The following is a 27,757-nucleotide window of genomic DNA, read 5'->3' as shown; positions in this document are numbered from 1 at the left end:
GGAAGTTGATTTTAGCTGGAACGTGAGTGCTGTAGATGCAAATTTCCCTGAAATAAATATAATGGGACATTAACCCTTTCTCTACCTCCTTCATAAGAAAATAAATTTAAATAATAGTCTTGCCTTTCCCAAGGTTACGTATCTAATTTTATGGTCACGTCTGCTTCTTTTAGCCAGCTGTAATCCTGAATCTGTTGGAAGAACTTGCAAAACAAACATTCATGAGAAGACGAAGAAACTGATGTCTGCAAAAACAAAATCTAATACTTTTCTTTGGCAGAAAACATACAGGGCACTGACAGGAGATTGTTTCCACCTCCATTAGTTTCTTAGGTTTATGCATTTAAAAAGGCAAACCACAATATTATAAAACTGGACTATAACAGATACAAATTCAGTTGACTTTTCTCATCGTACGTAAAATAATCTCTCCAATAAGAAATTCTGCTTTGAAAAGCACTCACACACCCCCTCCCTCCAACATTAAATGTGATATGATCTCTCCAAGTGGTCTGGACTCTGTTTTAAAACATGAGTTCCCAGTTACCAAAGACTCAAATATTTCTTTGTGGTCTTCAACAGACGCATGGACAGAACAGGCAGGAGCTGGGCTGAACTGGGCTATTTGTGTTCAACACAAACTTCTGTTTTCTCCATATACTAGCTGCAAACTTCACCAGTAATCTGCATGGTTTAAAGGCATCCTGTAAGGTGTATAAATTTAAAACAATGTGCTGTACATCACCTAATAGAAATTTTCCCTCAAACACTTAAAGTGGCATAAAATGACTGGTTTTAAATAAACTATAAATATCCCATATTTTCCTTTGCTTTTTGGCAGTCCAAGGGTTGGGGTCTTTTGTTGGTTTTAGATTTTCTTTTTTATTGTACACTTTTTTTGGGCAGGTTAAAAAGGCTTATGGTTTCTTAAGGCCAGGTAATAGATTTGAGGCCTAACTTGGTATCCTGTGGTAAAAATAAATGTAGCCCAGGTCTTTGGGAGGTCGTTCTGAGGCACAGACTCTGAGGTCATTGTAGATCACCCATCTGAAATAAAAATAAGATCAATTACATTCCATGTGTATAAAAAAATCATCACAAGTTTTAGGGACTTCTCAGATCCAAACTTCAAAGAGCTTAAAATCTAAAATTAGGCATTGCAACAAGAACAAGAAATGAGAGAAATGGCTGAAGCAGGTTTACTTGCATAGTTAGGAACTGAAAAGGAAGAGGGACATGCAGAGGAATGTGTAGTTACAATTCAAATGAAGGAAAATTGGGGATTCCCAACGTTAGGAGCACAGCAAAATCACAGCCAAGATTAGCACTGCAGTACTACTGTCAGACCATAGTTTGATGGGTTTCTATTGAGGGGGAAGCCCAGATAAAGGCAGATACAGAACTGATGTCCCAAAAGACACAGATGCTTCCAAGAAAACATTGTCTCATTCTTCTGTCTCTCTCCCCATTCCACTCACCTTCCTTCTTTTCTGAGATGACAAACGTAGTGGCCACTCATTGTGGATGTTCCCATGTGGCTGATGAACCCAAACAGCTCATATCCTGTTTAAGAAATAAAAATGAGACCATAAGTCTTTTATTGCTAACATTGCTACATGGCTCCAAGGGAAACCTTTCTAATACAGGAGAAGCAGCTAAGCACTCCTAACTTAGACTCTGCATCCCCAAACACAGTTTCTGTTAAGACTGCAGCATATTCTTGCTTTAACTAGCAGTCAGATTCACTGTCAAACATCAAACCAATCCAAATCAAACCCACACAGATCTGTGCACGTACAGCAGGGCTGTGACCACAGCCCCTGCTAGGAAAGGGGAAGCAGTGGAGTCAGTCCCAGTTCCCAGAGAGCACCACAGAAAGTGCCAGGTCTGAAGTTCATTCTGCACACAAATTACCTGTGTTGTAAGTGTGATCATAGATTCCCTATAAATCAAACAAACCAAACAAGTTTGTATTTCAGCAGCCCATAGAAGAGAGGACAGGAAAGACACCTCTTCCTTTAATACAAGGACAATTTTTGTGCTTAATGTCTCTGGAGAACTCAGAACTGATTCTTGCTCCCCACCCCTTCATGCCATTCACCCACATGACCACCAAAAGTAAAAGGGTACCTTCTTTCAGGATATTGCATAAGGACAGGGGCCTGGATTTTGGTGGAGAGGGCTTTCTGGAGCCATTTTACAGTATCATGTTGGTTACCAGGATTTCAGGCACTCAGTAAATGGTCTCAGTCTATAAAGGCTAAGTACCACAAAAAAATTATTATTCCACATCTTTTTTTTTTTTTTTTTTAAAAATCTAATGATAATCAGTGTTTCCCATGTCTCCAAGAGACTTAAGATTGGTCTATATAATGTTAGAAACAAAGAAATGAATGTTCTTACATAATACCAGCAACCATAGAAATAAAAATCAAATTGACTGTCCATTTTTTTTTATAAGATCATTACAGTCAAGACCAGAGGTACAAATCCACAACGTACAGTAATTTGTTAGAACTGGTCACTACAGACCCTTCAAAAAGCGTTGTGTGATACCCTTATGTTAGAACCCCAGCTAAGCTTTGGTACTCCAATGCTTTTACACTTACAAAAGGTTCTTTGCCCACTTCACAACTTTGACTGCTGCACATTAGCCCCATCTTGTGGTTTGTTTAGCAGTAGTATGACTGAGGCTCTCAAAAGAAAAAAGAAAAAAATACCCAAAAGACAAGAGCAAAGCAGTACATGCACGGTACCAATTATACCTGCCAAATTGAGAATAAAGAACTTGGTTTAAAGGATTATCTGCTCTCCTATGGGACCACAGGAGGACAAAAAATCGGGTGGTCTGTAATAGCAGCATTATCTTTAGGATGCTTAGCCTCTGAAGTTTTAAACATTCTAGCATTTTGTCTTTTTATCTTGCAGCAATAAAACAAAAAGTAGAGCTAGGCCAGGAGAGACTTACACGTTGTGGCAACAAGCTGGACTTGGGCTATTCAGTGAGTTCAGGGAAAGTTTTCTGAGCAAACACAGCCCACAGAACTTAGAAGCCCCACAGAGCTGGGCCACCAGTAAATTGCTTGGATCTTGCCCAAAAAAACACAATAACTACTTTCAAAACAGAGAGGAGCTCTATGAATGGTGTAAGTGTGATGAAACAACATGATAACCAGTTCTAAGCTGAGGGAGAACTTACTTCCAGACCCATCTTTAATCCTGGGTCCTTGTGGCCCTGTCTCTGCAAGAATATTGGCATTAGCACTGTTCTCCATGTTCATCATGTCCAAACCAGGCTCACTTTCTTTCTCAAGTTCAGGGTGGCTGAAGATCCAATCCAGTGCACGCTCCAAATTATTGTTCTGGGAGTCAAACAAGCAAAGAGCAGCATTTAACACATTCTCTAGCATCATGTTTCCACTCATCAGTCTTCGAAGAGTAAGGATTGTGTTCGACAGCACTTAAAACTTTTAAGATACATATTCTACCTCCATGGAAAATAGTATTCAATAAACACTCTGCAGAAGCCTGACAGAAATCTTCCCACAACTAATTCCAGTAGCCCCCGGGTTCTCATCTTGAGGATGCATAATCTTTAGGTATTCAGGTTGCTTCTCAGCAGACGTAACAAGAGGCTAAGTTTTCCTCACTTTCCTCCATACTTCAACGTTCACACAAGACAAAAATCACCCTCCCCACCCTCACCCAGACAAGTCAGGCATCCCACACTTTGTCAGAATAGTTCTATGTGCATCACCCACTAGCTGGATTTTTATACGCATGTTTCAAAGGCACCAGAGCATGTACATGTACAAAGGACATAATATGAAGTGAAATAGTATGGAAGTGTGACCAGTAACTCATGGAACTCACTGTTGACTTCAGTGCTTGAACTGCCAGATTCCTCTGGAAGCCCATGGAGATGATAATTGCCACCATCTCTTCGGGAGGCTGGTTATCTAGCCCAACAGCTCCAAACGCAGCTGCAGCACTGGAAGCACCTTCTCCAAATGTAGGTATGACCAATGGCTCAGCAAAGTCTGGAACAAACAAACATTCATCAGCTCATTCTTTTGACCCCCTAGACCGGAAAGTCAAGAGCACACACAAACAAAAAAACAAAAAGGACTTCAAAATCAGTCTTGACATCAATGTAACTCATTTTACTGGTCCAATTGGGACTCAAATGCACAGAAAGCCTAAAAAACAACAAAATGAACGTGCACATTACCAAATATCTAGGTGAACAAACTCATATTGAGTAGCAAAGATTGTTATGGAAATAATGATGACACCAGAATAGTAGACAACCCAGATGATAACACGTATAGCTGTAAAATGAACTCATTCCATAGCTCAAATATGTCCGTTAAGCCCAATTGAAACTCATTCCCTATCTACACAAGCAACACAAAAAGCCTGAAATGAAATGTGAACTCAACCAAATCTGGAGTTTCCTGACAAGGAAGGGCTCAGATATACTCAGTGCTGAACCATGAGTCTAAACTTTGCATGGATGAAACATAGGAAGTGGAGAACATCTAGCAGCCCTGTCCATCAGTAGACAGCCAAAGTTCCAAATACAGCATGAATGCTCTAGCCTGAGCTACAGAAGGCTGATATGGAAGGAAAGCATCCCAGCACACAACATCCTTTGTACTTACACTTGATCACAAGTCCCTGCTTTCCCCTTAGCAGCACAGACCTAGCCAAAGGGTGGAAAACAGAGAGCTGGTCTACACCATCAGTGAGGACAAGAGAGTGTACTTCTGGCGTAACTTAGGTTTGTTGTTTTCTTCTAGTCAGAGGATGCCACATAATGGTCAAGATCTGCATATCCCAAAAGCAGCTGAGGAAAGGTCACTCACACCTCCAGGTTTCCTGGGGTGGGGATGCAGCCTTTTGTTTCTCTGTCACACATTATAAAATTGCTACTGGCACCAAAGTAAACAATCAGGAGTTGAGCTTAACTTACACCTTCCAATCACTGACCTGGTTCTTCCATGTGTGCAATGATCCAGTTGAAAGCGACTTCAGCACCCAGGTTGCCTGTGTAGTACACAGCTTTCCGACACGCTTCCAAAGGAAAACCCATCTCTGCCAGCTGCATAACTGAAGACTCATCAATATCTAGAGCTACAAGAAAGGACCTTCTAAAATATGGAAGTCTGATTTCATCCATTGTATAGAATTCCTTGTGGTTATTATGATTCCACGTATACCACAATAAACCCACACCCATTAGAAACAGCCTTGTACAGAGCATTATAGTATTTGTTACTGGTAATCTTTTGTCTCAGTAACCTACACAGATCCTTAAAGCTTCATGAATTCCTGCAGGGCTTTATCAAAAAACCTCACCACTGGATTTCAAGGGGTGGAGAAGTTTGGTGCTGCGCTTAGCTAGAGATGGCAGGCAAAAGCAATGACCTCTCTTAATGGCAGGATCTTACAGATGAAACTACAGATGCTGGATCTAGCAGTCCCCAGCTGATCTTCATCTCTGAATGACAGGACCTGAAAGCTTCAGCTGAGATGATCAGAGTCCAGAGGGAGCCAGGATCAAGCAGCTGTGACCCCCAGAACTGCAAGATCCTGCTAATGAGCCCCAGTTAAAGGAGCAGCTCATATTCTGGCTATACTGACACTACTACACACTCATGCTGAAAAAGTGGGGGGAAAAAAAAAAATCAGCTGTTATTTAGAAGCATGCAGAGAAATATTTCATGCATCTGTATGAGTACAGAGAAGCCATTATCTGAGTAAAAGCTCGACCATTTTCTAAGCAGCTGAAATACCAGTCTCAGAAAAATGAGATACGTACACTCCACAAAATGGTTCATCATCCGATCTGAAAATTAAGAAAAGAAATAGGGAGAAGGACTTAAATGAAAGTTAAGTAGATTCATATGGGAAAAACAATTCATATTTTTTCCAGTCATAGTAACATTTGACCTCATACAGGCAGGGCATGTTCAACCTTACGTCCCTGATGTTTTTACCATTAATTAGACCAGGGGTGTTTCTGCCCAGTAATTTCTCTAACCCAACATGGAGTACAGTGTCACTGCTACTATAAACCAGCAGGAAACACAGCTGATGGCTGACCTAAACCAGCTTAAGCAAGAATCTGTTTTGTTCTAAATAAGGTACCATCACCCACACACTTACACTAAAACTAGGTCAGTCCATTGAGCAAGAGGATAAAAAAAGAACAGGCCTTTGTCTAAAACCCAGTGATAATCACTTAACTCTTATCTGTAGGTTCCACATGAAGTCTAGTACAAAAGTGCCCAAAAGATACAGCAATTTAGTAGCACCTCTTACGCAACTGTAAGAAATGGATTGTGGATTAATGCTCCACCCCACTTTTGACACCTGCCATGAGACTCAGTGTAGGGGTCCAAGATCAAATCTTTTGCACCAGGCCCTGGGAATGCAGAGTGATTTTACTGAAAAGGAGTCATGTACATGCACTGAAGGTCAACAAATGGACAGAAAACACTGTCTGCATGTAGCTGATTTTCATAAACGTAAAGTTCTCCACACACTTGTCTCTCCACTGATAACAAACAACATTAGTTGTTTGTCCTAGATAACAAACAACATTAAATAAGGTTGAGCACAACTTCATCCTAAAGTAAGGATAATCATCCATGCACATGGAATAGTTCTGCTGGTAAAGATGGAGAAATCATAAGGCAGCACAAGCAGCTCCACTGAGCAGCACTACACTACTGCAAAAGAGGAAACCACCACACAGCAGGGTAAGTACCACACTATGGCCAGTAGCACAAGTGAAATTATCTATTTCACAAAAATTGATGTTTATCTTTGGGCACAGCAGTTTTATAAAAATACTACTTATTTGGAGAGTTCAGAGAAACAGCAATCATAAATCCTGAAAACAAAGCAGAAAAGCTGGAAGAACTAGGGTTCTCTAGCAGGGAGGAAAAAAGTGCTGTGGGGTGTTGTAACAGTCTTCAGTTACAGAAGCACAGAGCTGCTTTTTTCTTCATAGCTCCAAAAGGTGAAGATTAAAGAGAATCAGGGTGTTATAGAGGGAAAGGGAAATACAGGGTAGAATCAGGAGAGAAGTCAATACATACCTTTCGGGTCATCAGGAATGACAATGGGAGGAGCAATGTCTGGAAGTTCCTCTTCTCCTGGCTGGAGACCCCTGGCCCGAAGGTGGCTGATATCTAGGAAGTCTGGCATGTCTACAGAAACATCTACAGAAGCAGAGAAACAGGCTAAGCTCATAAATCCAGACAAATAACCTCATGGTACAACCTCCTTTCAGAGAGGGAACTCTGGTGGTACTCAAGGCACAAACACAGCCAGGATTCTCCTCCTGAAAACAGTTCTTTGAGAAATTCAGAACAATTTAACTAGGAGGTCAAACTACATGAAGCTGTATTTTAACACCAAAAATCTGATGAACTGGTTTAATTTATCATAAAAGGAAAGATGACTCAATTAGGGTCTTCACAGTATAAACTTGAGAATCAAGTCAAGTCCTTATTATAGACCAAAGTGTGTACACCTTATGGATTATCTTGGCTCGAACGAGAAAAAGGTAAAAGACACATACCAAGCTTTTTGGGTACCCAATCAAGGCCAAAGGTGAATTTCTTGATTTGCACCACTAAGTACTCAGGAAACGAAGCAAACCGAGAAGTCCTGGGAAGCACAAGAAATGCAGTTCAGTGAAACAAGGCAGCAAAATCACAAGCAGCACAGATTTCAGCACCTCATGCACACTGAGGTAACTTGAACACTGAGTGAGATCAATAGTGATGGATTTTATAAACAAATTTCACAGAAGAGTTTTCAAGTACAGTGGAGAAGTATGGTAGTAGCTTTCTATACATTCACGTCCTCGACTTCAGCGCAAACCCTTGCAGATGATTCAGCTTGTAGGAAGATTATAGAAAACAACTACAAGTAATATGAAACTTGCCTACTCAAGCTGTTCTGAAGTGGAATATCAGGAAAGCAATTTTGAATTACATACTGGCTAGAACTTCAGGGCGTGGGCTTAAAACACATCTTGGATAGACCGGAGTAACAATTAAATCTGTGTTTTATTCACTCCCTTTCTAGTAACAGTAGCATTGTCCATGAGGTATCAGTCTGCTTACAAAGCATTTCATCAAACAAAGATTAAAAAAAGCTGTCATTTGTAGTTTTTCACATGAAAGTGCTAGATAAAAAAAAAAACCTACGTGATGCTCTTATTGAGCTACTATAGTATTTATCAAAATGGAAGACAATTCCTGATATAAGGGGTTCCCTGATGTTTGCCCACTTAGTGCAAAGGAAACGTTGACTCTTGAGCACCATATAACATTGTATGTACCATCATTCTCCTTCTCTGTGCTCTCATTTTTTCCACATTTCATCTCTGGCATCCTTACCTTTTATCTTCCATTCACATATCTCATCCTTTCTTCTAATTCACCTAATTCTGGGTAAAATACAGTAAATGCATCCTAAATATAAGGCCTTCACCCCATGCTATAAATTACTACTTTCTACATTCCTGTTAGCACCACCTTACAATTTTAGTAACTCTATAATTTGTGGCATGGACCTTTTGAATTTTAAATAGCAAAATATACTTCATCTAGGGGACAAAGTACAGCTAAATTACAAATTAACCCTGGGTCTATTTAAAGACTAGAATGATCTTCCGACATATTCACAGTTAGTACAAAACCCCTTTAGATTTCTGCTGCGTTTTTATTCAGCATGTGCATGACTCTCCAATTTTCAACACAATGTCAGTGAATTTGTTTGCCAAGACAGCAATGAGTTACTGATACGTTAAGTGATCTAAAAATAGAAGGTACCAAGCCACAGCACACCAGTTGCAGAGCCAAATTTTCAACTACCTCTTGAAGTTTGATAGTTGAGAACCATTTCTTTCTTGCTCAGCTGGTCATTACAGCTTTCATCAGGCTCAATCTGCACCTTACATTTAGTTTTGCTCAGCCCAAACCCTCATAAAACGCCAAAGCTCACTATGCCTTTGTTTGCTTCTCTCTGCATCATGTCCAGGTAGCAAGACGAGGACAGAGCACTACCATGTAGGTTTTTAAGAGGCAGACAGACACACACTTACTTAACTCCTGCGGATTTTGCTTGAAGGGCACTGCTCCAGAAGTCCTCTACGTTGGTTGGCTCGGCAAAGGCCTGCAGGCATGCACTAAATGGGATCTTGGCACGGACAAGCTCTGGTGGAGGCCTCCTTGCAGCTTCTGCTTCTCTCCTCTTCAATTCATAGGCAATCAATTCATCTGAAAAATAAATATATGTGACACTAAAAGCTGAATGAATATTGTCATGGTTGTGATGCCCCTCATTGGTCCTATTTCTGAAAGTTTTAGAAATGCAAAAGCCTAATTATTCATAAATCTTTTACATGTTTTTAACTAGATATCAAATTTTTTTTTGTCTGTGCTGGCCTCAGGAGCTACACTTACAACCACATCTCTTTTTTTGAAGGCTCCTGTTCATGGTGAAAATAGAACTAGAAATACTGGCCAACACACAATTAAAACCTTGCCGTGACAGCCAGAGTCCTGTGTTAATAGCAACACCAACTACCCACTCATCAGCTCAATCTGACTTGGAAAATTATTGCTGTCTATCTGTGTCATCTGAATTTGTAGACAGGACAGAATCATGTGTGATCTAGAAAGGGTCCTGATATCTGCAAGCTGAGCAGTACCATATGGGAAATTCATAAATTAACATACCTCCTGAGCTGTCACCTGGAAATAACTTGCTCTTTTATAAGCAACAGGATAATCACTGAAACTGTCGAACAAAGAATGAGAAGTTGAACTTAAACTGTCAAGTTGAAGTGGTCTTTTTAAAATATGCTGTCCTGTTCAAGGAGTCATGGGTTAGGAGAAAAGCAGCAGGTGGAATTCTGTCTTGTGCTATTTCAAAGGTTATGTCAAATAATCAAAATAGCTCTTTCTGGCTTTAAAACACTTTAAATTTTGAGATAATGTAGGAAATCAAAGGCACAGCCCCCTTCTAGTGTTCCTGTGATGTCCTCTCCACTTCTACCTCAAGCGTACATTTATTACGTTACTCTGCAAGACTCTCTGGCACTGACTGCAGGGGCAACCAAGATTTGTCAGTACCTCCGTCCTGCTTCCACGTCTTCTAGCCGCCTTGGCCATTTTCTCCTTTACAAACAAGTATGCTTTCTCAGGCAGCTCACAGGCATGGAAAAAAAAACATTCCTGTACACTAAATGAGTGCCCACCACTTCTTCCCTTCTCTCCTAAAGCCCAGGATACCCAAATTGTGTATTTTGGCTTTATAGATGATGAACCATCTTATATTTCTGCTCCCTATTATCACATTAGATCTTATAATCTGCTGCTAGTGAACACTAAGCCTATTTGGCTTTTTGGTTTTGTTTTTTTTTTTTTTTTTCTTTTATTATTTCTTCTATGAGTGTGTGTTTTTACAAGATATTCATTAGCTAGTATGTTCAGTTTCATTTTTAGAATTACAAAGTTTTTATATACTGGTTCACTGTCCAGGACATAGGACATCTAGTCATAACAGGGATCTCTGGACACCCCCACAAAAAAACCCCAAGGGTAAGTAAATTGTACTACAAGCTGTGTGGCACATCCCTGGGCCAAATCCAGGTTAAGGTTTTAAAATCACAAATCTCTGACATCGTCACTGTACAAATTTCTACCATTCTTGCTGATATATTGCTGAAGAGTGGCCCTGCAGTCGAAGAAGAAGTATGTCTGAAAACTTGCCAAGAGCATCCAGGTAGAATCCTTCTTCCCTAAAATATAAGCAGGGACAGTAAAGCCACAAACTGATGTGTGTTCAAAATCTCCTTTAAAGAAAACCAAACCAAATAACTTTCTTCTGGTCAGTTCAGTGGTTTGATTTGCCACATGGGCTTGAACCGTCCTATCCATACTAAGAGACCACATGGGGGTTAGAACTTCCTTCCCTCATGGTTGAGAGAGTCACCAGGTCAGTCAATAGATCAGTTTCTTTCTTTACCTTTGTTTGTTGCTGCCTCCATGGCAATGGGTAGCTGCATGATGTAATCCACCCTTTCTGTGTAGCGGACCTTTCGGGACTGGCAGCATTGGGTGCGTTCTTCCACCAGGAACCGGAAAACATCACTTGGGTTTTCTGAACCTACAGGGTTCCTCTGAAAGAAATCAAATCATTTAAGTGTTGACCGTTAAAATGACCAGAGAACCCAAAGGCTGCTGGATGTTTGATGGCAAGCACAAAGACACCAATCTTGCACCCAGATATGGCAGCTCAGCTTGCCTTTTATTGCTTGTAGAACCCTTGTACTCAAGTCCACAACGTCTGCATAGACAGCAGTGTCTTTCTACACATAGTAATTTGTAGGGTATGTACCTAGTGAATCTGACTGAGTCAAGGTGAACAGAAGAAGGTAGGAAAACTGCAGGTTACAATACAGACAAAAAGCTCACATAAATAACATGGAGCATCTTTTCAGCAAACAGAATTGCTCCTACGACTCCGAATCTGAACTGAAACAGAACAAGCAACTTATAGTTCATTATCCAGATGGGAATGTCATGCAAATAATATACCTCCTCTTTATTGTTCATGTTAATGCCTGTTATCAGTAAAAAGAACGGGAAAATGTCTTCTAACCACCCTATAATCAGTACGTGCATTTTGGGACGTGGAACATCATGCATGCAAATGTGAATAACTTCATCTAGACTGTCATACACGAATAAACACCCTCAGTTCTTAGGGGAAATGGGAAAAAGAGGGAAGGATGGACAAGAAAAATGCTTGAAATCAAACCTGCATGTAACTGTAAACTTCCTTTTCAGAAAGACAGCATTAAAATTCCCACTACTGGTTACTATACACGCACTATCGAGCTGGAGCTCATTGGAGCTAGCGTTTTGTACAGAAATGTTCAAGTGACAAATACCAGCTATTCTTTCAGCAGAGAAGTCCTTCCTCCCACCATGGTACAATGAGGTACAGCTGGGTTTTGTAAAAGAACTGGACATGGTAATTAGTTTGCTACCAACGATGATAGAAATTTGAAATAATAATCATAATACCTAATTCATTAATATTCCAAGATATACTTCTATATGGTAAACAAATGGATAGCAAGTAACATAAAGCAAGCAGCAACTTAGAAGGACAGTCACATATGTTTAGATTTCTTATGGCCTGCAGCAGCACTGGCCCTGTGGGTGGTCATGCAAGAGCTTAAAGTAAAGAGAAGAGACAATTAAAGAAAGAAATGTTTCTAAATCAAAATATGTTTTAATTAGTGTAATTTGCTACATATCCAAGTCTAAAATGAGTATAATTAAAAAATAACCCACTCATGTAACAGCTCTGCCCTCATTGTCTAGTATAACCAGGTAAAAGCAGCAGTAATTCAGATTTTCTCACCTCTACTAGATTTATAAGATGTAAGAAAAATTCCTGAGCGTCTTGTTGTCTGTTGGAGGAGAATTCCGGATGGCCTTTACTTATAAAAGCCTTAAACATTTGGGGAGATATTCCATTGTGTTGACGCTAAACAAAAGAAAAAGAAACTTTTAAAGAAGGATTTTTATTAATTCCTGGACCAAATACCCCAAAGTCACTCCACTAGATCTATCTATGACCCATTTCTGCCACTGAAGAAAAGATAGTTTCAGTTCCATGTGGTTTTCCATTTTCATAAAAAATGGAAGGGTCCTGAAACACGATTTGGGGGTTTTAGGATATGCTTTATGACATAATTCCTACAGTGTTCACTCTGCCTGATATTTCTATGGCATTTGCAAGTTTCAAGAGATTACTGAAGGTCTGCTAAAGGTTCACAGTTTTCACAAAGGCTAAAAGTCTACACTGTTTTCTAATACTTGACATTCCTCTCAGAACCCTGTTCCACTTAAAAGTGTGTGGGCAACAAAACACTTTGGTATATCAGCTAGCAGCTTTACTCAGGATAAAACCTCTCCAGAGATCTCTACAGAACTGAGCAGAGAAGAACTGATGTGTGCGGCACACACTCCCAGCTGGGTGGTTAAGACCAGACATGAATTTACAATTTGCAGGTGTTGGTCATGTTGAGGGACCATAACGTCGCTTCCATCAGTAGGAAACTGTCCTACTAAATTAGAAAATCTCTAGCTTGCAAGAAAGTCCTAATTTTGACTTTCTCACTTGCTATATCAGTTTAAGAAGCCTTCTGAACCACCCCAAAGTGCATTCTCAAAACAACACTAGCTATTATGCCTTTTAAATAACAATTTTGAAAGGGTCAGACCTCTTTACTCAGATTTGCCCTCATCCTCCATGGACCAAATAATTTTCAAGACAATTCAAGCAGAACGGTAGCCTTTAGGAAATGTCAGAGGCTGTTAAAAACTCCGCCAACCTCATTCTTTGCTACAGTTTCACTATCATACCAACATAAAAATAGAAAAAGCAGCATGAAATGGAAGGCAAACAGAACACACTAGAAGAGCAATATTTTCTTCTTGTTTCAACCAGGATAAGGTATTCCTAGACCCACTGAAATCAGAAGCAGGTTCTCCATTTTGATGCTTTTTCAATTTCTGGCAGTACACCAGCAACCACATTAGGCTAAGATGTTCTTTAAACGATCCTGACAGAGTCTCAACAAAGAGATGCTCCAGCAATTCCTGAATCTTGAGTTATATATTATTTCAGTGTCCTCAGCTGCCTTTCATCAAAGCTAGGACTGTGGAAACACATAAACCAGCCCAAATTACTAGATACCAGGCTTCTTTCTATGTCAGAAGCAAGAATATAGTAGGGTGACACATTTGCCCTGATGTATAATGTGTTGAGTTTGGAATCAAGCTTTGTTCCCACCTATACACTTTTTACTTAGCCATTTGAGCAGGAAGAAGAGAAATATGCAATGTGTGACAGTCTATAGGAGAGGATCATATCATGCTCTCTAGACCCCTTCCACCTCAAGGACAAGAAAAGTAACAGAAAAAATGGCAAAGCTCTAAACAGAGAATCAAGTCATAGCTGATGACCCTTTATACTTCCAGGCCATTTTTAACGTTCAAGTGGCTTGAAGAAAACTGCTGCCATTTCCAGACTAAAGTCCTGTGGTGGAACATTTTAGCTCCACAGTACCATGAATATTTATAGAATACCTAGCATACTTTCCCCATCAACAGTCGCAAAAGAGTTTAGCTAAATATAGTCTGTGCTGGACCACTGCAGATCTCATGTGAATGCTTTCACAGGCAGCAGCTCCCAAAAACTTTGGATGAAATCCAGCGACCCAGAAAACTTAAAGCTTCTCTGCATGTAGGAGGGGGAAAAAAAAAGTAAAATAATATAAATAAAATTAATAATTGATTTTACAGATACAAAGCAGAAGCACTTGAAAACACTGAAGGCCTTAAATCCTATGCAATTATACTTATTAGAAATGTCAACACAACACCCTGGATGACAAAATATTACCTGAATGTATATCAGTATTACTGGGGGGAGCAGAGGGAGACACTAAACCAAAAAATCACCCCCAAACTTACAAAACAGATTTTTATGTCCAGAGTGAGAGAATGGAGAAGATATCCATAACTGATTTTTTTTTCTCAATAAACCTTCCATACAACAAAGAACTAAAGTAGTAAAAGCTGTTTCAAATCCTAATACAAGCTATCAATTGCTTGATGAGGGAGTCAGTCATCTGATGCATCTAACTACACCTTCATTAAACTGAACTTCTGAACAACACAAGCATTGTTAAATGCCAGTAGATGGCTACATCTGCCATTAAACAGTTCTCACTATCTCATTGCAAGTAGTGGCTGCTGGGCTACACATGGAGGAGTAGCATTATCCAAAGGGTTCAAGTCCCTGAACTTCCAGCACCTAATTCTTCATTCGTATCCCATATGTGTTTAAGAAAGGAGGCCACTCAGTATACATAATTTAATGTGAGGAGTCTGTTGAAATCTATTCCACTATTCCTTAGCCACAGTGATGCACTGATAAATTTTAAACTTTAAAGGAAACAAGCAGGATTCATTTATTGTACCAAATGAATGAATAGCTACTGTACAAAGATCAGGAGACACAGGACTTTGAGATGATGCAAACCACTCTGTACCAGACTATCTTTCCCCAAAATATCCTTGGCATTCTGATTTCAGAAGGAGAAAGTCCTGTATTAGTAACTGGCAGATGAAGGGAGAGGAGTCCATTTCCATAGAAATTATCACCATGCTTCTGTGACAGAAGCAGGTGTGACTTCTACTGTGTGTAAAACTACAACCTGGTACCAGAGATTCCTTCTCCATAAAGACAGCTCTTTCTGCAGGTAGTACTTCCAGTACTGGTTATTAGTTGACCTTTCATTTCTAAATTTCCCATCTGTGGAGCCTGTACTTTGACTCCATATGCTGCTTAAGGGCACAATAACAGAGGCTGGCAGGGACAGAATTATACTTTAGTTCCAATTTTCTCAGCATCATTCTAGGCAAGATGTTTTGAGATAGATGGTTTGAATAGGAAAACAAATTTAAAATAACAGATTCGCTTGGGTAGGTAACATTGCCCCTATAAATAATACATTGCTTAAGACAACTGTTAATTGGACAACTCCAGGGAAAATAAAGGCAGTTATAAAGGCACCAGCATTTTAGCATAAAGGCAAAATCTGAACTGGTCTTCTCACTCTGCAAGGGTTGATGGAAACTTAAACCAACTTACAAAATGAGAAGAAACTTTTCCATCTCACCACTAAACTACTAGCAGCTTTTCTTCCTCACAAAATCAAGCAAGAATAGGTAAAAAGATAAACCAGTCAATCAGGCAGTGCCCATTAGCCTTGTTAATAGAAATAGATCAGTCAGGCCTTCAACAAAAATCATCCTTACTGCTAAAATCCTGTTGGACAAAATATGAAGTGGCTTTCTGATGGCTGTGGGAGTGAATGTTTAATAAATCTTGCTGGATGAGGAAAAAGCACAGACAGACGAAGACACAGGTCTATGGATGTTACAATGCCAACACATCTCAATTAATTTTGCAGTGGAAGAGAAACAAGCAACTTTCATGTTGCAAAAGAACACCACAAAGGCAACCTGAAGATTACAGCATTTGGTACTAGAATAATATTGAGTTGTTGAAGCTAGATACTAGCTAGATATTGTGAGTTGAGTATCTGGTTTGCTTAAAAATTACTGCAAATTACAATAAAAACAGGACTGTCTCCCACTGGTAACACTATGACAGAAAATTCTATATTATGTAAAGGCGGGAGAAAAGGTTATTTCACCCTCCAATCCCTCTCTCCTTTGTGTCCAGCATGTTAGCTATACAGCACTTGCCCCTCAGTATATGATGAAACTGCTGTTCTGAGAAAGCTGATTCCAAGGGGTTTTCTACTATAAATCAGGGTATAAACATTGTTCTCGCCAGCTTGTCCAGCAACTAGAGTTTCAATTTATATGCAAACCCACTTATACTGCTGCGTTTCCAAGCCAGATCCAACTGGCACAAACACGCTTCTACATGATTTCTGCATCATGAAATACCTGAATAAAACCTCAGTGGACATGGCTCTGCATGGCTCCTTTTCCACCTACATGAAAGCCTCCAGTACCACTTAATCTTGCATTACCTAGACAGCTTCTCCTGAAATCAGGTGGAAAATTGTCAGACACTTCCAGGAAACAACTCTTTAGCTCTTGATACTTCTTTCTGAAATTTAGAGAGGGTTTAGAAGTTTGCTTCCAAATACCCAAGACTCTCTAGCTAACTTTTTGTTGTTGTTCCTCAAAGATAAACATCAGTTGCAAGTTCTATGAACTTTTGCACTCATCACTGGAGCAGCAGAACACTTTATTAGCAGAACCAATGGCTGCTTTAATGCTTTGCACAAATAGCCCCTGACTAATATATTCCTGACTAGGACCCTGCACATTCCACCTTGCAAAGCATCTCATGCTGGATCCACACATGTTCTTCAATGCCCAACACCTGTTCCCTTTTCTCAGGATATCACTTTTACCTAGTTACCAGGCTGTACAAACTCAGTCAAATACCTTGTGTTCTTCTTTCATCACCTGCTCAATAAGCTCAGATTTCATGGGTGGCTTAGAGTACTGGCCTGAAAGAAGGCCGTGTCCCAGTTTAGCCCTGTAGGGAAGAAAGTGGTGGGATGGAAACAAACATGTGAGAAAAACAGAAAAGATTTGTATTCCAAGCAAAACAGATGTTTACTGTCCTTGACCCCCTGATGAAACATCATTACCTGCAGCTAAGCAGGCAAATCTTCCCATTCTACCTCATGTGATATCTCACTTTCAAGCCCATGCAGAGGTGTTCTTTTGCCCTGCCATTAACTTATTTAGATTCCATTTAACTTGACCAAATAAATCACTGAGAAGAAGTGACACTTACATCTGAGTGTTAAAATCTTGTGTTGGATCAAGAGGAGAGTAGTCAAATATTCGTGGAAGGTTTCCCACATACCTGAACAGCAAGAACAAAACAGAAACATTCAAAAATTGCACCTAGATTTACTTCAGGATGTCCTAACAGATCCTCAGCTGCAATACATCATCAGGCTTCCTCTGTGCTAACATGTCAAATTTTGTATCACAACAGTGACTTAATCTACCCTTGGAAAAATAATAGTAAAAAAAATTAGGAAATGTATATTTTAAGTTTTGCCTAGAAATTTCTAGCTATAAAGGATATAGTAGTATTGTTAATCTGAAATTTAAATTCCATTCCTTGCTCTTGAAATAGCTGCAGAATGGTGTTGCTCAAAACCATAGGACATTGGTTCTCAGCCCAGCTCTTTCTAATCTTAACTAATGTTGCCAAATAAATTCCAAATTCATATCAGGACAAAAAAATAAATGTAGAAAGAATGTTTCTATTGAGTTTCTTCAGAAAAACAACAGCTAACTCCTGACAATAAACACCAAGGTAGACATTGCTCTAGCCAGTTTGCAAAGCACCGACCATTGCTTCCCTTGAGCACAAGAAAAAAAAAGGTTAGGTAGATATGGCCATGTTAAAAAAAAAAAAAACACCTAATTTCTGCTTGGTCCCTGTTTCAAAGATCTCCACTACTTTGTTGATACCAAGTGCTCTGGGTAACTCTAAGGATAACACTGTGGAAAGTAACCTCCCTTAAAGTCCATTTTGATATTTTTTTTTTAAATGGAGGTAGAAGAGCTGGCACTTAATGAATCTACAGACTGTATTCCATATGGTTAATGAAGTAAACAAACACAAGTTTTCTCCCTCCTCTTCTCCAGAAGGCAATGGCTACATGAAAACCTGGGAGGCTTTCCAAAATCTAAAAGCCTTACTTCCAGCACAGACACTGCTACTGCTGTGGGATGAAAGAGCACTCTGAGTTTTACTGCAGATCACAGACTGCCCTTTATAAAAAGGCTCCTGTCTTTGGACTGATGTGCTCAGTTTTCATCAGTCAGGAATATTCCATATTCTTCTGTTGTGCTTTTGCCCTTTTAATTTGAAAGAATAAGCAGCGACTAAACTGAAAGGGATCACATTGGATGTGAGAAAAAGATGAAAATACCATTTTTTGTAGAAAAACAAGCCACTGAGGGATGCAGCAGCCAGTGACAAGAACTAGTTTGAAGCTACTTACGCTCGCTGGAACTCTGGGATGCTGAAAATGGCTTGCATGACAGCATTGAGGTAGCAGCTATTGCCCAGGTTCTTCATGCCAGTGTATCCTGGGCCATACATGGGCTTGAGTTTCACACCAGATTCCTGAATCACTTCCCATTCAGAGATTCTTGGTTTTAGATCATTATCTCTTAGCCCATTCTCTGCCTGAAAACAACAAGATAGATAGATAGATAGATTTTACTTTCAACTTCTGCAGCAATCATCATCACCAACTTTGTGATCTATACTCTAGAAAAGAAGTGGCAAACCAATGGGCAAAGGGAGGTAAATCCTTCATGTAGGGGAGAAGAGCAGGGTCAGGAGGCTGGCAGCTTGTTCTTCCTATATACCTCAGCTCTTTAACACAGACCACTGTCTTTTGAGTGTTCCTAGCTGTGACCTCAGTCCCAGCTGAGAGCATCACTTCTCTCAGGGCTATGACCACAAGCCTCAGCATCAAAACACTGCACTTTTTTCAGGTTTCATATTCCATTTGCAACAGCCAGGAATAGCTGCTGCTGTAGAAGCTGGTTCTAGCAAATAAACCACAAGAAAACTGCAGATCCAACAACACTTCCCTTCCTTCAGATGGGAGAAGCCAGAATCTGTGATGCTGAAGTTTTTCCCCTTCACAGGTCAGCTTTCAGCTTGTAGGTACAGGTCACTACATTCTCATTTACTGCTAGTACTACTCCATCATATCACTAGGAATTTTTCAGACTGGTCTGAAAATCATACAATTATACAGATGCAAAACTTTTGAAACAGCAGAGACTAAGTTTTCCAGGTCACTGAGTATAACAGGTTTTCCAGAAAGACCACTGTAGAGAAGAAATGCTTTATTCATGATATTGACAAAGAAATCAGTATACCAAAAATATTAGTAGTCCTATGAAGGCTTTTGAAACTGCAGTTTAACTCTTCTCTATCATTTTAGAGTTGTTACTAGTTTCCTCCCCATCTGGACAACAAAATACCCTAAAGCACTACCAGGTTTGCTCACTTTTAACAGTTTTTGTGTTCAGGTTCTCAGGCAGTGATAGTAGGCTACATGCTTGAGTGAAAAAAAGAAAAAAAGAAAGAAACCACACCACAAAAAACCCACCTGCCTTTATAACCATATCGCATTCTGACTTCTTAGATCATTTAAACAGAACTGGAAACAACTTCCACTGAGATACAAACTACTAAGAGAGCTTCTCTACTAATAGAGACCCATGGTTGAGGAAGAGGGCCCTTTTTGCCCCAGTCCTTTTGCAGTGTACCACATCACAGCCCACCTGATTTTCTAGACTTGAGAAAAAGTACAGTTCATTTTATAGTGTAATTGTTAACAAGATCTAAACCGAAATCTGTAACTTTGAATAAAGAACCTTTCAACCACTTTTTTGTTTCTCCACTGCTTAACTTATTTTTAAGATTTCTATCAGTTGACACATGCAATAGGTTTTCCTTCACTCACTGTAATTAAGTATTCTAAATATTCTTCTTTGACTGAGTGAGGTTTTCCACCTTGAAGGAAAATGGCACATAACACACGTGAAGTGAAACACAGAGCCTAAAGACCGCAACAGAACTTTTTCAGAAGGCAACTTTCAGACTCGAGAGAAATGATTCACTCATCTCAGACCTCAGAAAATAAAGTACAAACTGACTGGCTGGCTGAACTTCACAAAAGTAAATACTATTGTAAGTCTGAAGGAATAACACAAATATAAGCTCCAAGTATCATTCTTCTCCTGTTTCTCTCCCACCCCAACTAACAAACAACAAATAAACAACAAACTAAATAAAAGAGGGATTTCCTACCACTTGCATCTGCAGCATATCAATTCCAAAGTGTGCCAAATGTTTTGCTATATGTGGATCTAAAACTGGCTCCTCTTCATCAAAGGAATAGACATCTACAAAAGCAAAGAGAAACCAATGAGCTGTAGTATCAAATATTACCCCTTCTCTTTGTTTGCTAACACTGCCTACACAACATGCCTTATATTCTCCAAGTTCAGTTATGACCAGCAGAAAAATGCAGTGACATCCATATAGCTCAAATACTTTCAACGTTCTCAACACAAGCACCTCAATCTCTCTCCTCAAAAGAAATTATATGTCCTCACAGTATTAAAGCCTAGGAATATTTATAGTGTTCATAATCTTCCTCCCCTACCCCCCCAAAATAAGAAATTTGTAGAGAAAAGAAGGAACAGGGCATGCAAACTTTTCATATATATGGCTAGTCCACATTTCGAACACAGCAACAAGAGATTCTGAATTTTGTGGAGCTACTAGATATAGGCAGACACATTAAAGTTTGGAGTACATGGGGTCAGCTGAGTACTGCCAATGACATCTTAATTTCTAGTACAGTTTGAGGAATCCACGTAGCTCCTTTTTACATAGACATACAGGGGGAACAGAGAAATAATTAGAAATAAAGAGGTGTTTCTTGGATCAGACACCACTGGACTGGACTTGGAAGACTAATCCTGTGGTTAGGGAGAAACACTGATTTTGTGACTGAGGTGTCTTCCTTTGGTATGCAAGATCTAGACTTCAGTTCCAGCTCTATCACAGGTCTTACAGCCTGAAGCAAAAGCCCATAAGCATTTTGGCAGGGGAAAGTTCTAACTGTGTATGGAAGTTGTATGTCTAGCAATAATATTTTTATTATGAAACCAAGTTTAATAAATTCAACAGAAGGACAAAACGGTTGAATGAAAAAAACCTTCCTTTCTAGTGTTTACCAAGCAAGTCCTGTAGCAAAGCTGAGTTGAGAGCAGGTTTCACCCACTTGAGCAAACAACAATAAAGCTGAAGGCATCATAAAGGGATATGAGTGCTAAGACATGCACTAGCAAGACTTGAACAGGCCTTCCATCTTTTCTGGCATCTTCCACTGCAGGGAACAACCATTTCCCCACTTCGGTGTCTACTCTTATTAAAATCTAGAATTCCTCTGCCTGTCTGCCTGCACTTCTCTCAGCCAAGTTTCCTTCATGCCCAGCAGAGTTTCTCACAGTGACCTTGATGGCTGGACTTGATGATCTTGGACATCTTTTCCAACCTTAATGATTCTGTGACCTTGCCCTCTCTGACAACATCTAGGCTGACAGAGAAAACTTGGCCAAGAGAAAGATGAAAAACCCAAGAGGAGAAGGCAGGAACCCCGTTAAAGGCTGTTCACAGCGAAAATACCACTTTTTTTACCTTTTTTACAATACCACCACCCTGCCCTCTCCTGACAACTACAGACCCTGGCTCTGACTCAGCCCATCACCTCTGTAAGACTTACAAAAAACTAGTCTCCTCAAAGTCTGCTAGTACCAAACCCACACTGAAATGGTAAGTGAAGGTTAGCCAAGACTTCAAATACCTAATGCAACTTTTAAGATTTACCAGCCCTATAAAAATATCAACTCTCTCAAAGCAGTGAATTGTGCTTTTGAGTCGTGCTGCCAGCTGCCATCAGACCCTCTATTAACATTGGCCTTGATGACCTCTCTGGCATGCATGTGGCTGTAGCTGCCCATCTGCTGGAATTCCTCTGTGTGGTAGCAAGACATGACTGTTCATCCACACACAAGAGACCACAACATTCCCATAGCCTTCTGGTGAGGTCATAGCACAGCTAAAAGATCCTGTAACATTCAAACACCTAAAGGAGTGAGGTTATACATCAACTCATCTTGGGTGACTACTTTCGACGTGAAAGCTTTGATTTTATTATTATTTGTATTATGGTAAGGAGAAAAACAAACAAACAAACAAACAAACAACAATGTTCCCTGTAGTTCCTTTTCTTCCACAGTTCAAGATTTACACCCGTACTGGCTGTGTAGACATCGCTTCTTCCTACTTAAAGGACAATAGGCAATGGCATCAGTGTCCCTGAAGAAACAAGTTGCACAGAATCCCCCCAAAGAAGCACCTGACAATTGCTGAGATTTGTGCCCACAAAGCAACTAGTTCAAATACCTGTCAGATAGGGCTGCCTGCTGCCAAGCCCCCACTCCAGTCCTCTAACCAGGTTCAAACACAACCTCGCAATGACTTGGAATGAAGTCTAATGGCACTGCTGAGAGAGGCAGCAGGTAGCACAGTCTGCTGAGTAGTACTCAACCTATTGAAGCAAGCAATTTTTTTGACTCTCTCATGCATCCTGTCCAAGAGTGGAAGACAGAAGTTTGGTTCCACTTCTGCCCTGATCCCAGCTCTGTTCATTAACAAAACACTACAACATGGGGCTAATGCCCCAGAAAGCTCTCATAATGTAGAGAGCACAGATTTCTCAAGGAATGACAAGGAGCTCTCCCCTGCTCCTCCTGTGTACATATAGCCTAAGTATAGTTGGAATACTGGCACCATCTCTTTCTCCTTCTTACTGGTGCGGAAAAATGATTACGTTATGTCAGCAGAGGGACTAATGCTTATTACTCCTCTGCCATCATCTCTTCACCTCCAGTCCAGGGAAGCAGAAGCCAGACAGACTTTGTGTCACAACCAGCAATGCAGCCCCTTTCCTGAAGCTCATCTGTCACCCAACCCTATCAAGAGGTTATGACTACCACTGCAATACAGATCAGAGAAAGAATAATAACTGAAAAGGAAACAAGGAAGGCTGGGGGAGGGAATTTTTTTCTATGAGGAAACCAAGTAAACATCGTCCAGAAGAATAAAGGTTTAGGGAGAACAGCTGGTGCCTCTCATTCAGAGAGAAGGAGGATAGCCTGTCTTTTGTTATCCCAAAGGCCACATAAGAGAGGAAGCAGCTGATCAGTGGGAGGCAGGACAGCTGACATAAGGAAACAAGTACTGCTGCTAAAGAGGAGAACAAAAAAAAAAACAGAAAAACTGAACAAAAAAAACAAAACTAAAGGATACTTTGTTTATTTTGTAAATGCAGTTGAAACCTAGAGCTGGGCAAATCCTAAACACCTTCAATAACTGATTTGGACAAAAATTATCCAAGACCAGGCTTACACAAGGAAACAATATTCCACGTGGGAAAGAAGACTGAATTTTGCTCAGTGTTTCTGTGGTACAGCTGGTTGAATTTGACTACAGTCTCCTTTCCCTGACACTGAATAAGACTTAACGATGAAAAACTCTTAACTGACGTGTGCAGCTTAAAAACAAACAAAACCAAAAAGGCTGGTCTAATCATCAGGTTTTCATCCATATGGTCATAAAAGCAACAAACTAATAATCATGCTATGTGTTCTTCCATTTTTTACTTCTTTGTACAGCTGCAGCAAAAGATCTCTTTGCTTATGACATTTTCAGCTTCATATGTTTTTACTCCAGCTCTCACAAACCACAGCAACACTGCAGACTGTCACTCTGAAAATATGCAATCCAGGATACATCTGTAGCTTTTTTCCTCTCTCAAGATCATCAGGTGTTTTAGAAATGAACACCACAGCAGCCCCATGCAGATGAGCATTCATTGGACTGAACACAATGTTACCAAAACAATACAGAAAAATAGCACAGTTTCTGGTGTGATAAAGACCCCAAACACATGTTGCCAAGAATGGACTTTTCAGACTTTAAAAAATACTATCCTGTTATTATTTCTACAATGCATAAGACTGAATCATTTGCCCTAGCAAATTTAGAACTGTTTCTCTGTATTCTGCTGTTTCAAAATAATGCCATTCTTCTATTACAAATCTACTATTATACAAAGAAACAAAAAAATATTTATGCCAAACATAAAACAGGAGGAGAAGAGCAGATAAAAAAGGTAAGGGCTTTCTCTGCATGGAGTGGGTCATTCCTTCCAAACTCAATCAAGATTCACAGCATTTGTTTACCATACCACTCTCTCAAACATTTGCACTAGAAGCACAAAACCACTGGTAATAGATATAGACCATTAGTCAGTCTCATGCATAAAAGCTATCCCATCTCTGAGCCTTCCAGGTAGCTGACCTGCTCCATCAGGAGTGATGGTTCCCAACTTCACTGCCAGGGGATAACCCGTCTCCTTGTAGTGCTCCATTGCATGCCCGTTCCCCCCACAGCCATCAAAAAACCACTTGCCACACAGCACAGAACCATCTGTCAGGTTTAGCCACAGATTCTCCCGCAGGTCACATTTTGAGCATTTCCAACCACTGCAAGAGAAAACAGGAAGAAAAGACAGAAATAAGTAAGGCAGGAACCAGTCCCGGATTGCCAGCTATGGCAGGTCAGACCAAACACCCACACCCAGCCTGGAGTCATGCAAAAGAATTGCTGGCTGAGTTGCTGGCTCTAGTTTTGTCACTCTGGACTGTATTAAAGAGCCTAAAACAAACAAAGCGTACTGCCCTCACCTGGGGGGAATTCTAACACCATTGTCTAACTGTACAAGTGCTTTGGCATGTTTAGATGCCTGCAGCTCTTCTTCCCAGAAGTCAGGGTCCTGCTTCCTGTAAGGCGACTTTGCGCTGAGGAATGCATCACAAGCGATTGTCACCTGCAAGACAAATCTATGTCAATCCAAACCTAACTTGATTCAATGACTGGACAGAACTTGGCATTCAGCCCAGTGCTAACCACATTCACAACTGGATATCAGTAAGACTATTCACATACTTAAATATGCATGTAATCTAGATGGCAGTTATCATTTTAGTAGGACAGTAAGAACAACATGGACTACATGACCTTTCCTGGGACAAGTTAAGGGAAGGACTACAGTAGGTAAAAGGAATCCCAAGAAACAAAGACAAAGCAGGCTTTTTAAAATTACTCTCTATTATAGCTGCTTAAGAAAGATCTTTACATAAAACCAAGCACAACGTGTAAGAAACCAAAGCACTGTCTTGATAAAAACCAAAGCAGGAGGCAATTCCTATCACCACTCGCACACACTCACTGACCAATGCTGGTAACTCTTCTATATTGGGTAATGAGATCTCGTAGTGATCAGGAAATATAACGAGTTTTGCTTCATCTTCATATTCAAAGTCATCACTGTTGAGGTCACTGTTTGTTTCCAGATCTGGAAAACAAGATGAGGAATGTTAGGAGATTGTCCCGAGCTCCAGGTTTCTAAATCATGGCAGGGGTACGGCCATGAAGCACTGCTTGCCTGGCATCAGCCTGCAAGCTGACACTGTCTGTAGTTTCTTAGCTTCTTCTGGCTAGAAATTTTTGTGAAATCCTGATCTACAGTGAAATCTGATCATCCTGCAAGAGGCTGTTCTGAGGAGCAAAATTTCCTTCCTCATCTCATTCCAAGTCACAGTTGATTTGGTCTCTCACCAAGCAGTGCACTGGTGCAGACATCACACTCTGGGAAGCAAATCCCTATTTTGGACAAAATCAATATGTAATATTGATCCTTTTACTAGGATCTTGAAATGCTATGCAATATGGAGACCAAGTCACACTACCTGTGCCCAGATTGCAAAGCAGGAATAATGCATCTCTGTTTCAGATCCCTTATTTTCCAGATCACAGACCTGGCTAAATATGCTATGGCTCCCATCCATCTTGAATCTGTGGCCCTTCCTCCCTTGAAGATGTCCACGTCTGGAAATATTCCCATACCTCATCCATTGTCTCATATAGCTACAGCACACTATCCCTCTCCTGCTAACTCCACTCTGTAACCAGTGTAATTATCAGTTTAAAATGCACTTATTAATTAATAAAGCTTTCCTTTGGAGATCAAGCCTTCCATTGTGTTTGTACACATTCTTTTCCAGTGTAAGGATGTTTTTTTTACTTAAATATGAGCCTTGATCAAGCAACATCAGCTAAAATGCTTGTCCAGAAAGAAGTGGACGCATAGAGAAGCCAGGAGAGTACACAAGTAGCCAAATGGCTAGTGGATTAATCTCAGGCTTCATCAAAAAAATAATTATCCCACAGTAACAAGACCGAGATAAAATCTTGCACAGTTTTTTCTACAACTGAAAAAGTTAAGACCAAATGTGCATGTTGTGTCAGACACTTCACAAGATTCAATTGCAAGAATAGCCTAGGCAAGGATGGGATCTGCTGGATCCTTCTCCCCTGTGGATATGCTAGGTCTGCTGTACTCCCATGTACCAGACAGTCACTGACAGAATAAGGTTCAACCAAGAAAGAAGATGCATTAGCAACAGCTAAAGCCGACTCTCATTTTCACTCCAAGTACATGCATATGCTTAATGGAGTATTTCATACTAAACAAGCATTGGCAGCAACCACTGCACCCTGGGAATGCCCAAATTCTCACAAGTATATTTGTGAGAGAGGTAAGGATGACAGATGCCAGACTCAGAAAACTAACCTCTCTATTTACCCACTGTTTTTGTCACTTGGATGTTTGGGACATTACTGACAAGTATTAAAAGATATTTAATTTTGACCTGGAAAGACCACCTCTTGAGAGGAACATAATCCAGTTTCCACTCAATTCTCAGCCCACCTACTGCACCAGCCCATGCTGCGGGGAGACAACACCCACTGTCAGTGACTTCCAGCAGCACAGCCTCTTCCTAAGGAGCAATGAACAAAAGCCTCTTCTCACCAGCTGAACATAAAGCAACAGCTTTTTCTTATATTGAATGCATGACATTTATAAAGACAATATTAATACACTACTAATTCCCCAAACCATACTATTTTCGTAATGCTCCCTTCCCTCACTGTAGCATAAGAGATAACCAGTGACCTCAACTCAGCTCCAGGCTGCTTTCCCAGCTTGTATTACAATCCTGTCTTTTCATAAAAGAGTGAATCTCAACAGATGGAGTCTGCAGCAGTAAGTTCTTTTGCTCTGTGAAGTAAAGACACTTAAGCATCACCAAGCTGCTGATAGCAACGCATCAGAGATTTTTCACTTCATGCCCAGAAACTTGTGGTGGCCAAAACCGAAAGTACTGGCCATCTCCTAAAGATGTTCCTCGGAGAGTATAAAAACTCAGTGTATGTTCAGACAGGTTTAAAGGCAGCCAGCTCCTCCTCCAGGGCCTGCAGCATTCTCACACGGTTCAGCCACCAGAGGGAACCTGAGGACAGCTCCCATCAGCCGCCGGGATCTGTAGATGTGTGTAAGACCTGCTGG

At 40.3% G+C, this 27,757-nt stretch overlaps 1 protein-coding gene across 1 annotated transcript; it reads right to left on the bottom strand.

Moving 5' to 3' along the window:
* Positions 1-897: 897 nt before the first annotated feature.
* Positions 898-25,702, bottom strand: USP13 (ubiquitin specific peptidase 13 (isopeptidase T-3); the record flags this gene model as incomplete). The annotated part of the gene is made up of 18 exons (XM_008945646.1): positions 898-1,047; positions 1,479-1,563; positions 3,200-3,362; positions 3,874-4,040; positions 4,993-5,136; positions 5,825-5,851; positions 7,110-7,232; positions 7,595-7,683; positions 9,128-9,302; positions 11,056-11,209; positions 12,463-12,588; positions 17,103-17,196; positions 17,461-17,532; positions 18,689-18,876; positions 20,521-20,615; positions 24,646-24,830; positions 25,032-25,174; positions 25,581-25,702. Coding segments are annotated over 18 exons (2,246 nt in total), but the record flags the coding sequence as incomplete, so codon positions are not given.
* Positions 25,703-27,757: the final 2,055 nt, after the last annotated feature.

The sequence above is a fragment of the Merops nubicus genome, unplaced genomic scaffold, assembly GCF_000691845.1.
Source record: "Merops nubicus isolate BGI_N331 unplaced genomic scaffold, ASM69184v1 scaffold18898, whole genome shotgun sequence".
In the NCBI taxonomy this organism is placed as follows: Eukaryota; Metazoa; Chordata; class Aves; order Coraciiformes; family Meropidae; genus Merops; species Merops nubicus.
Note: the sequence above shows the minus strand (reverse complement) of the source record. Positions and strands in the feature narration are given on the sequence as shown.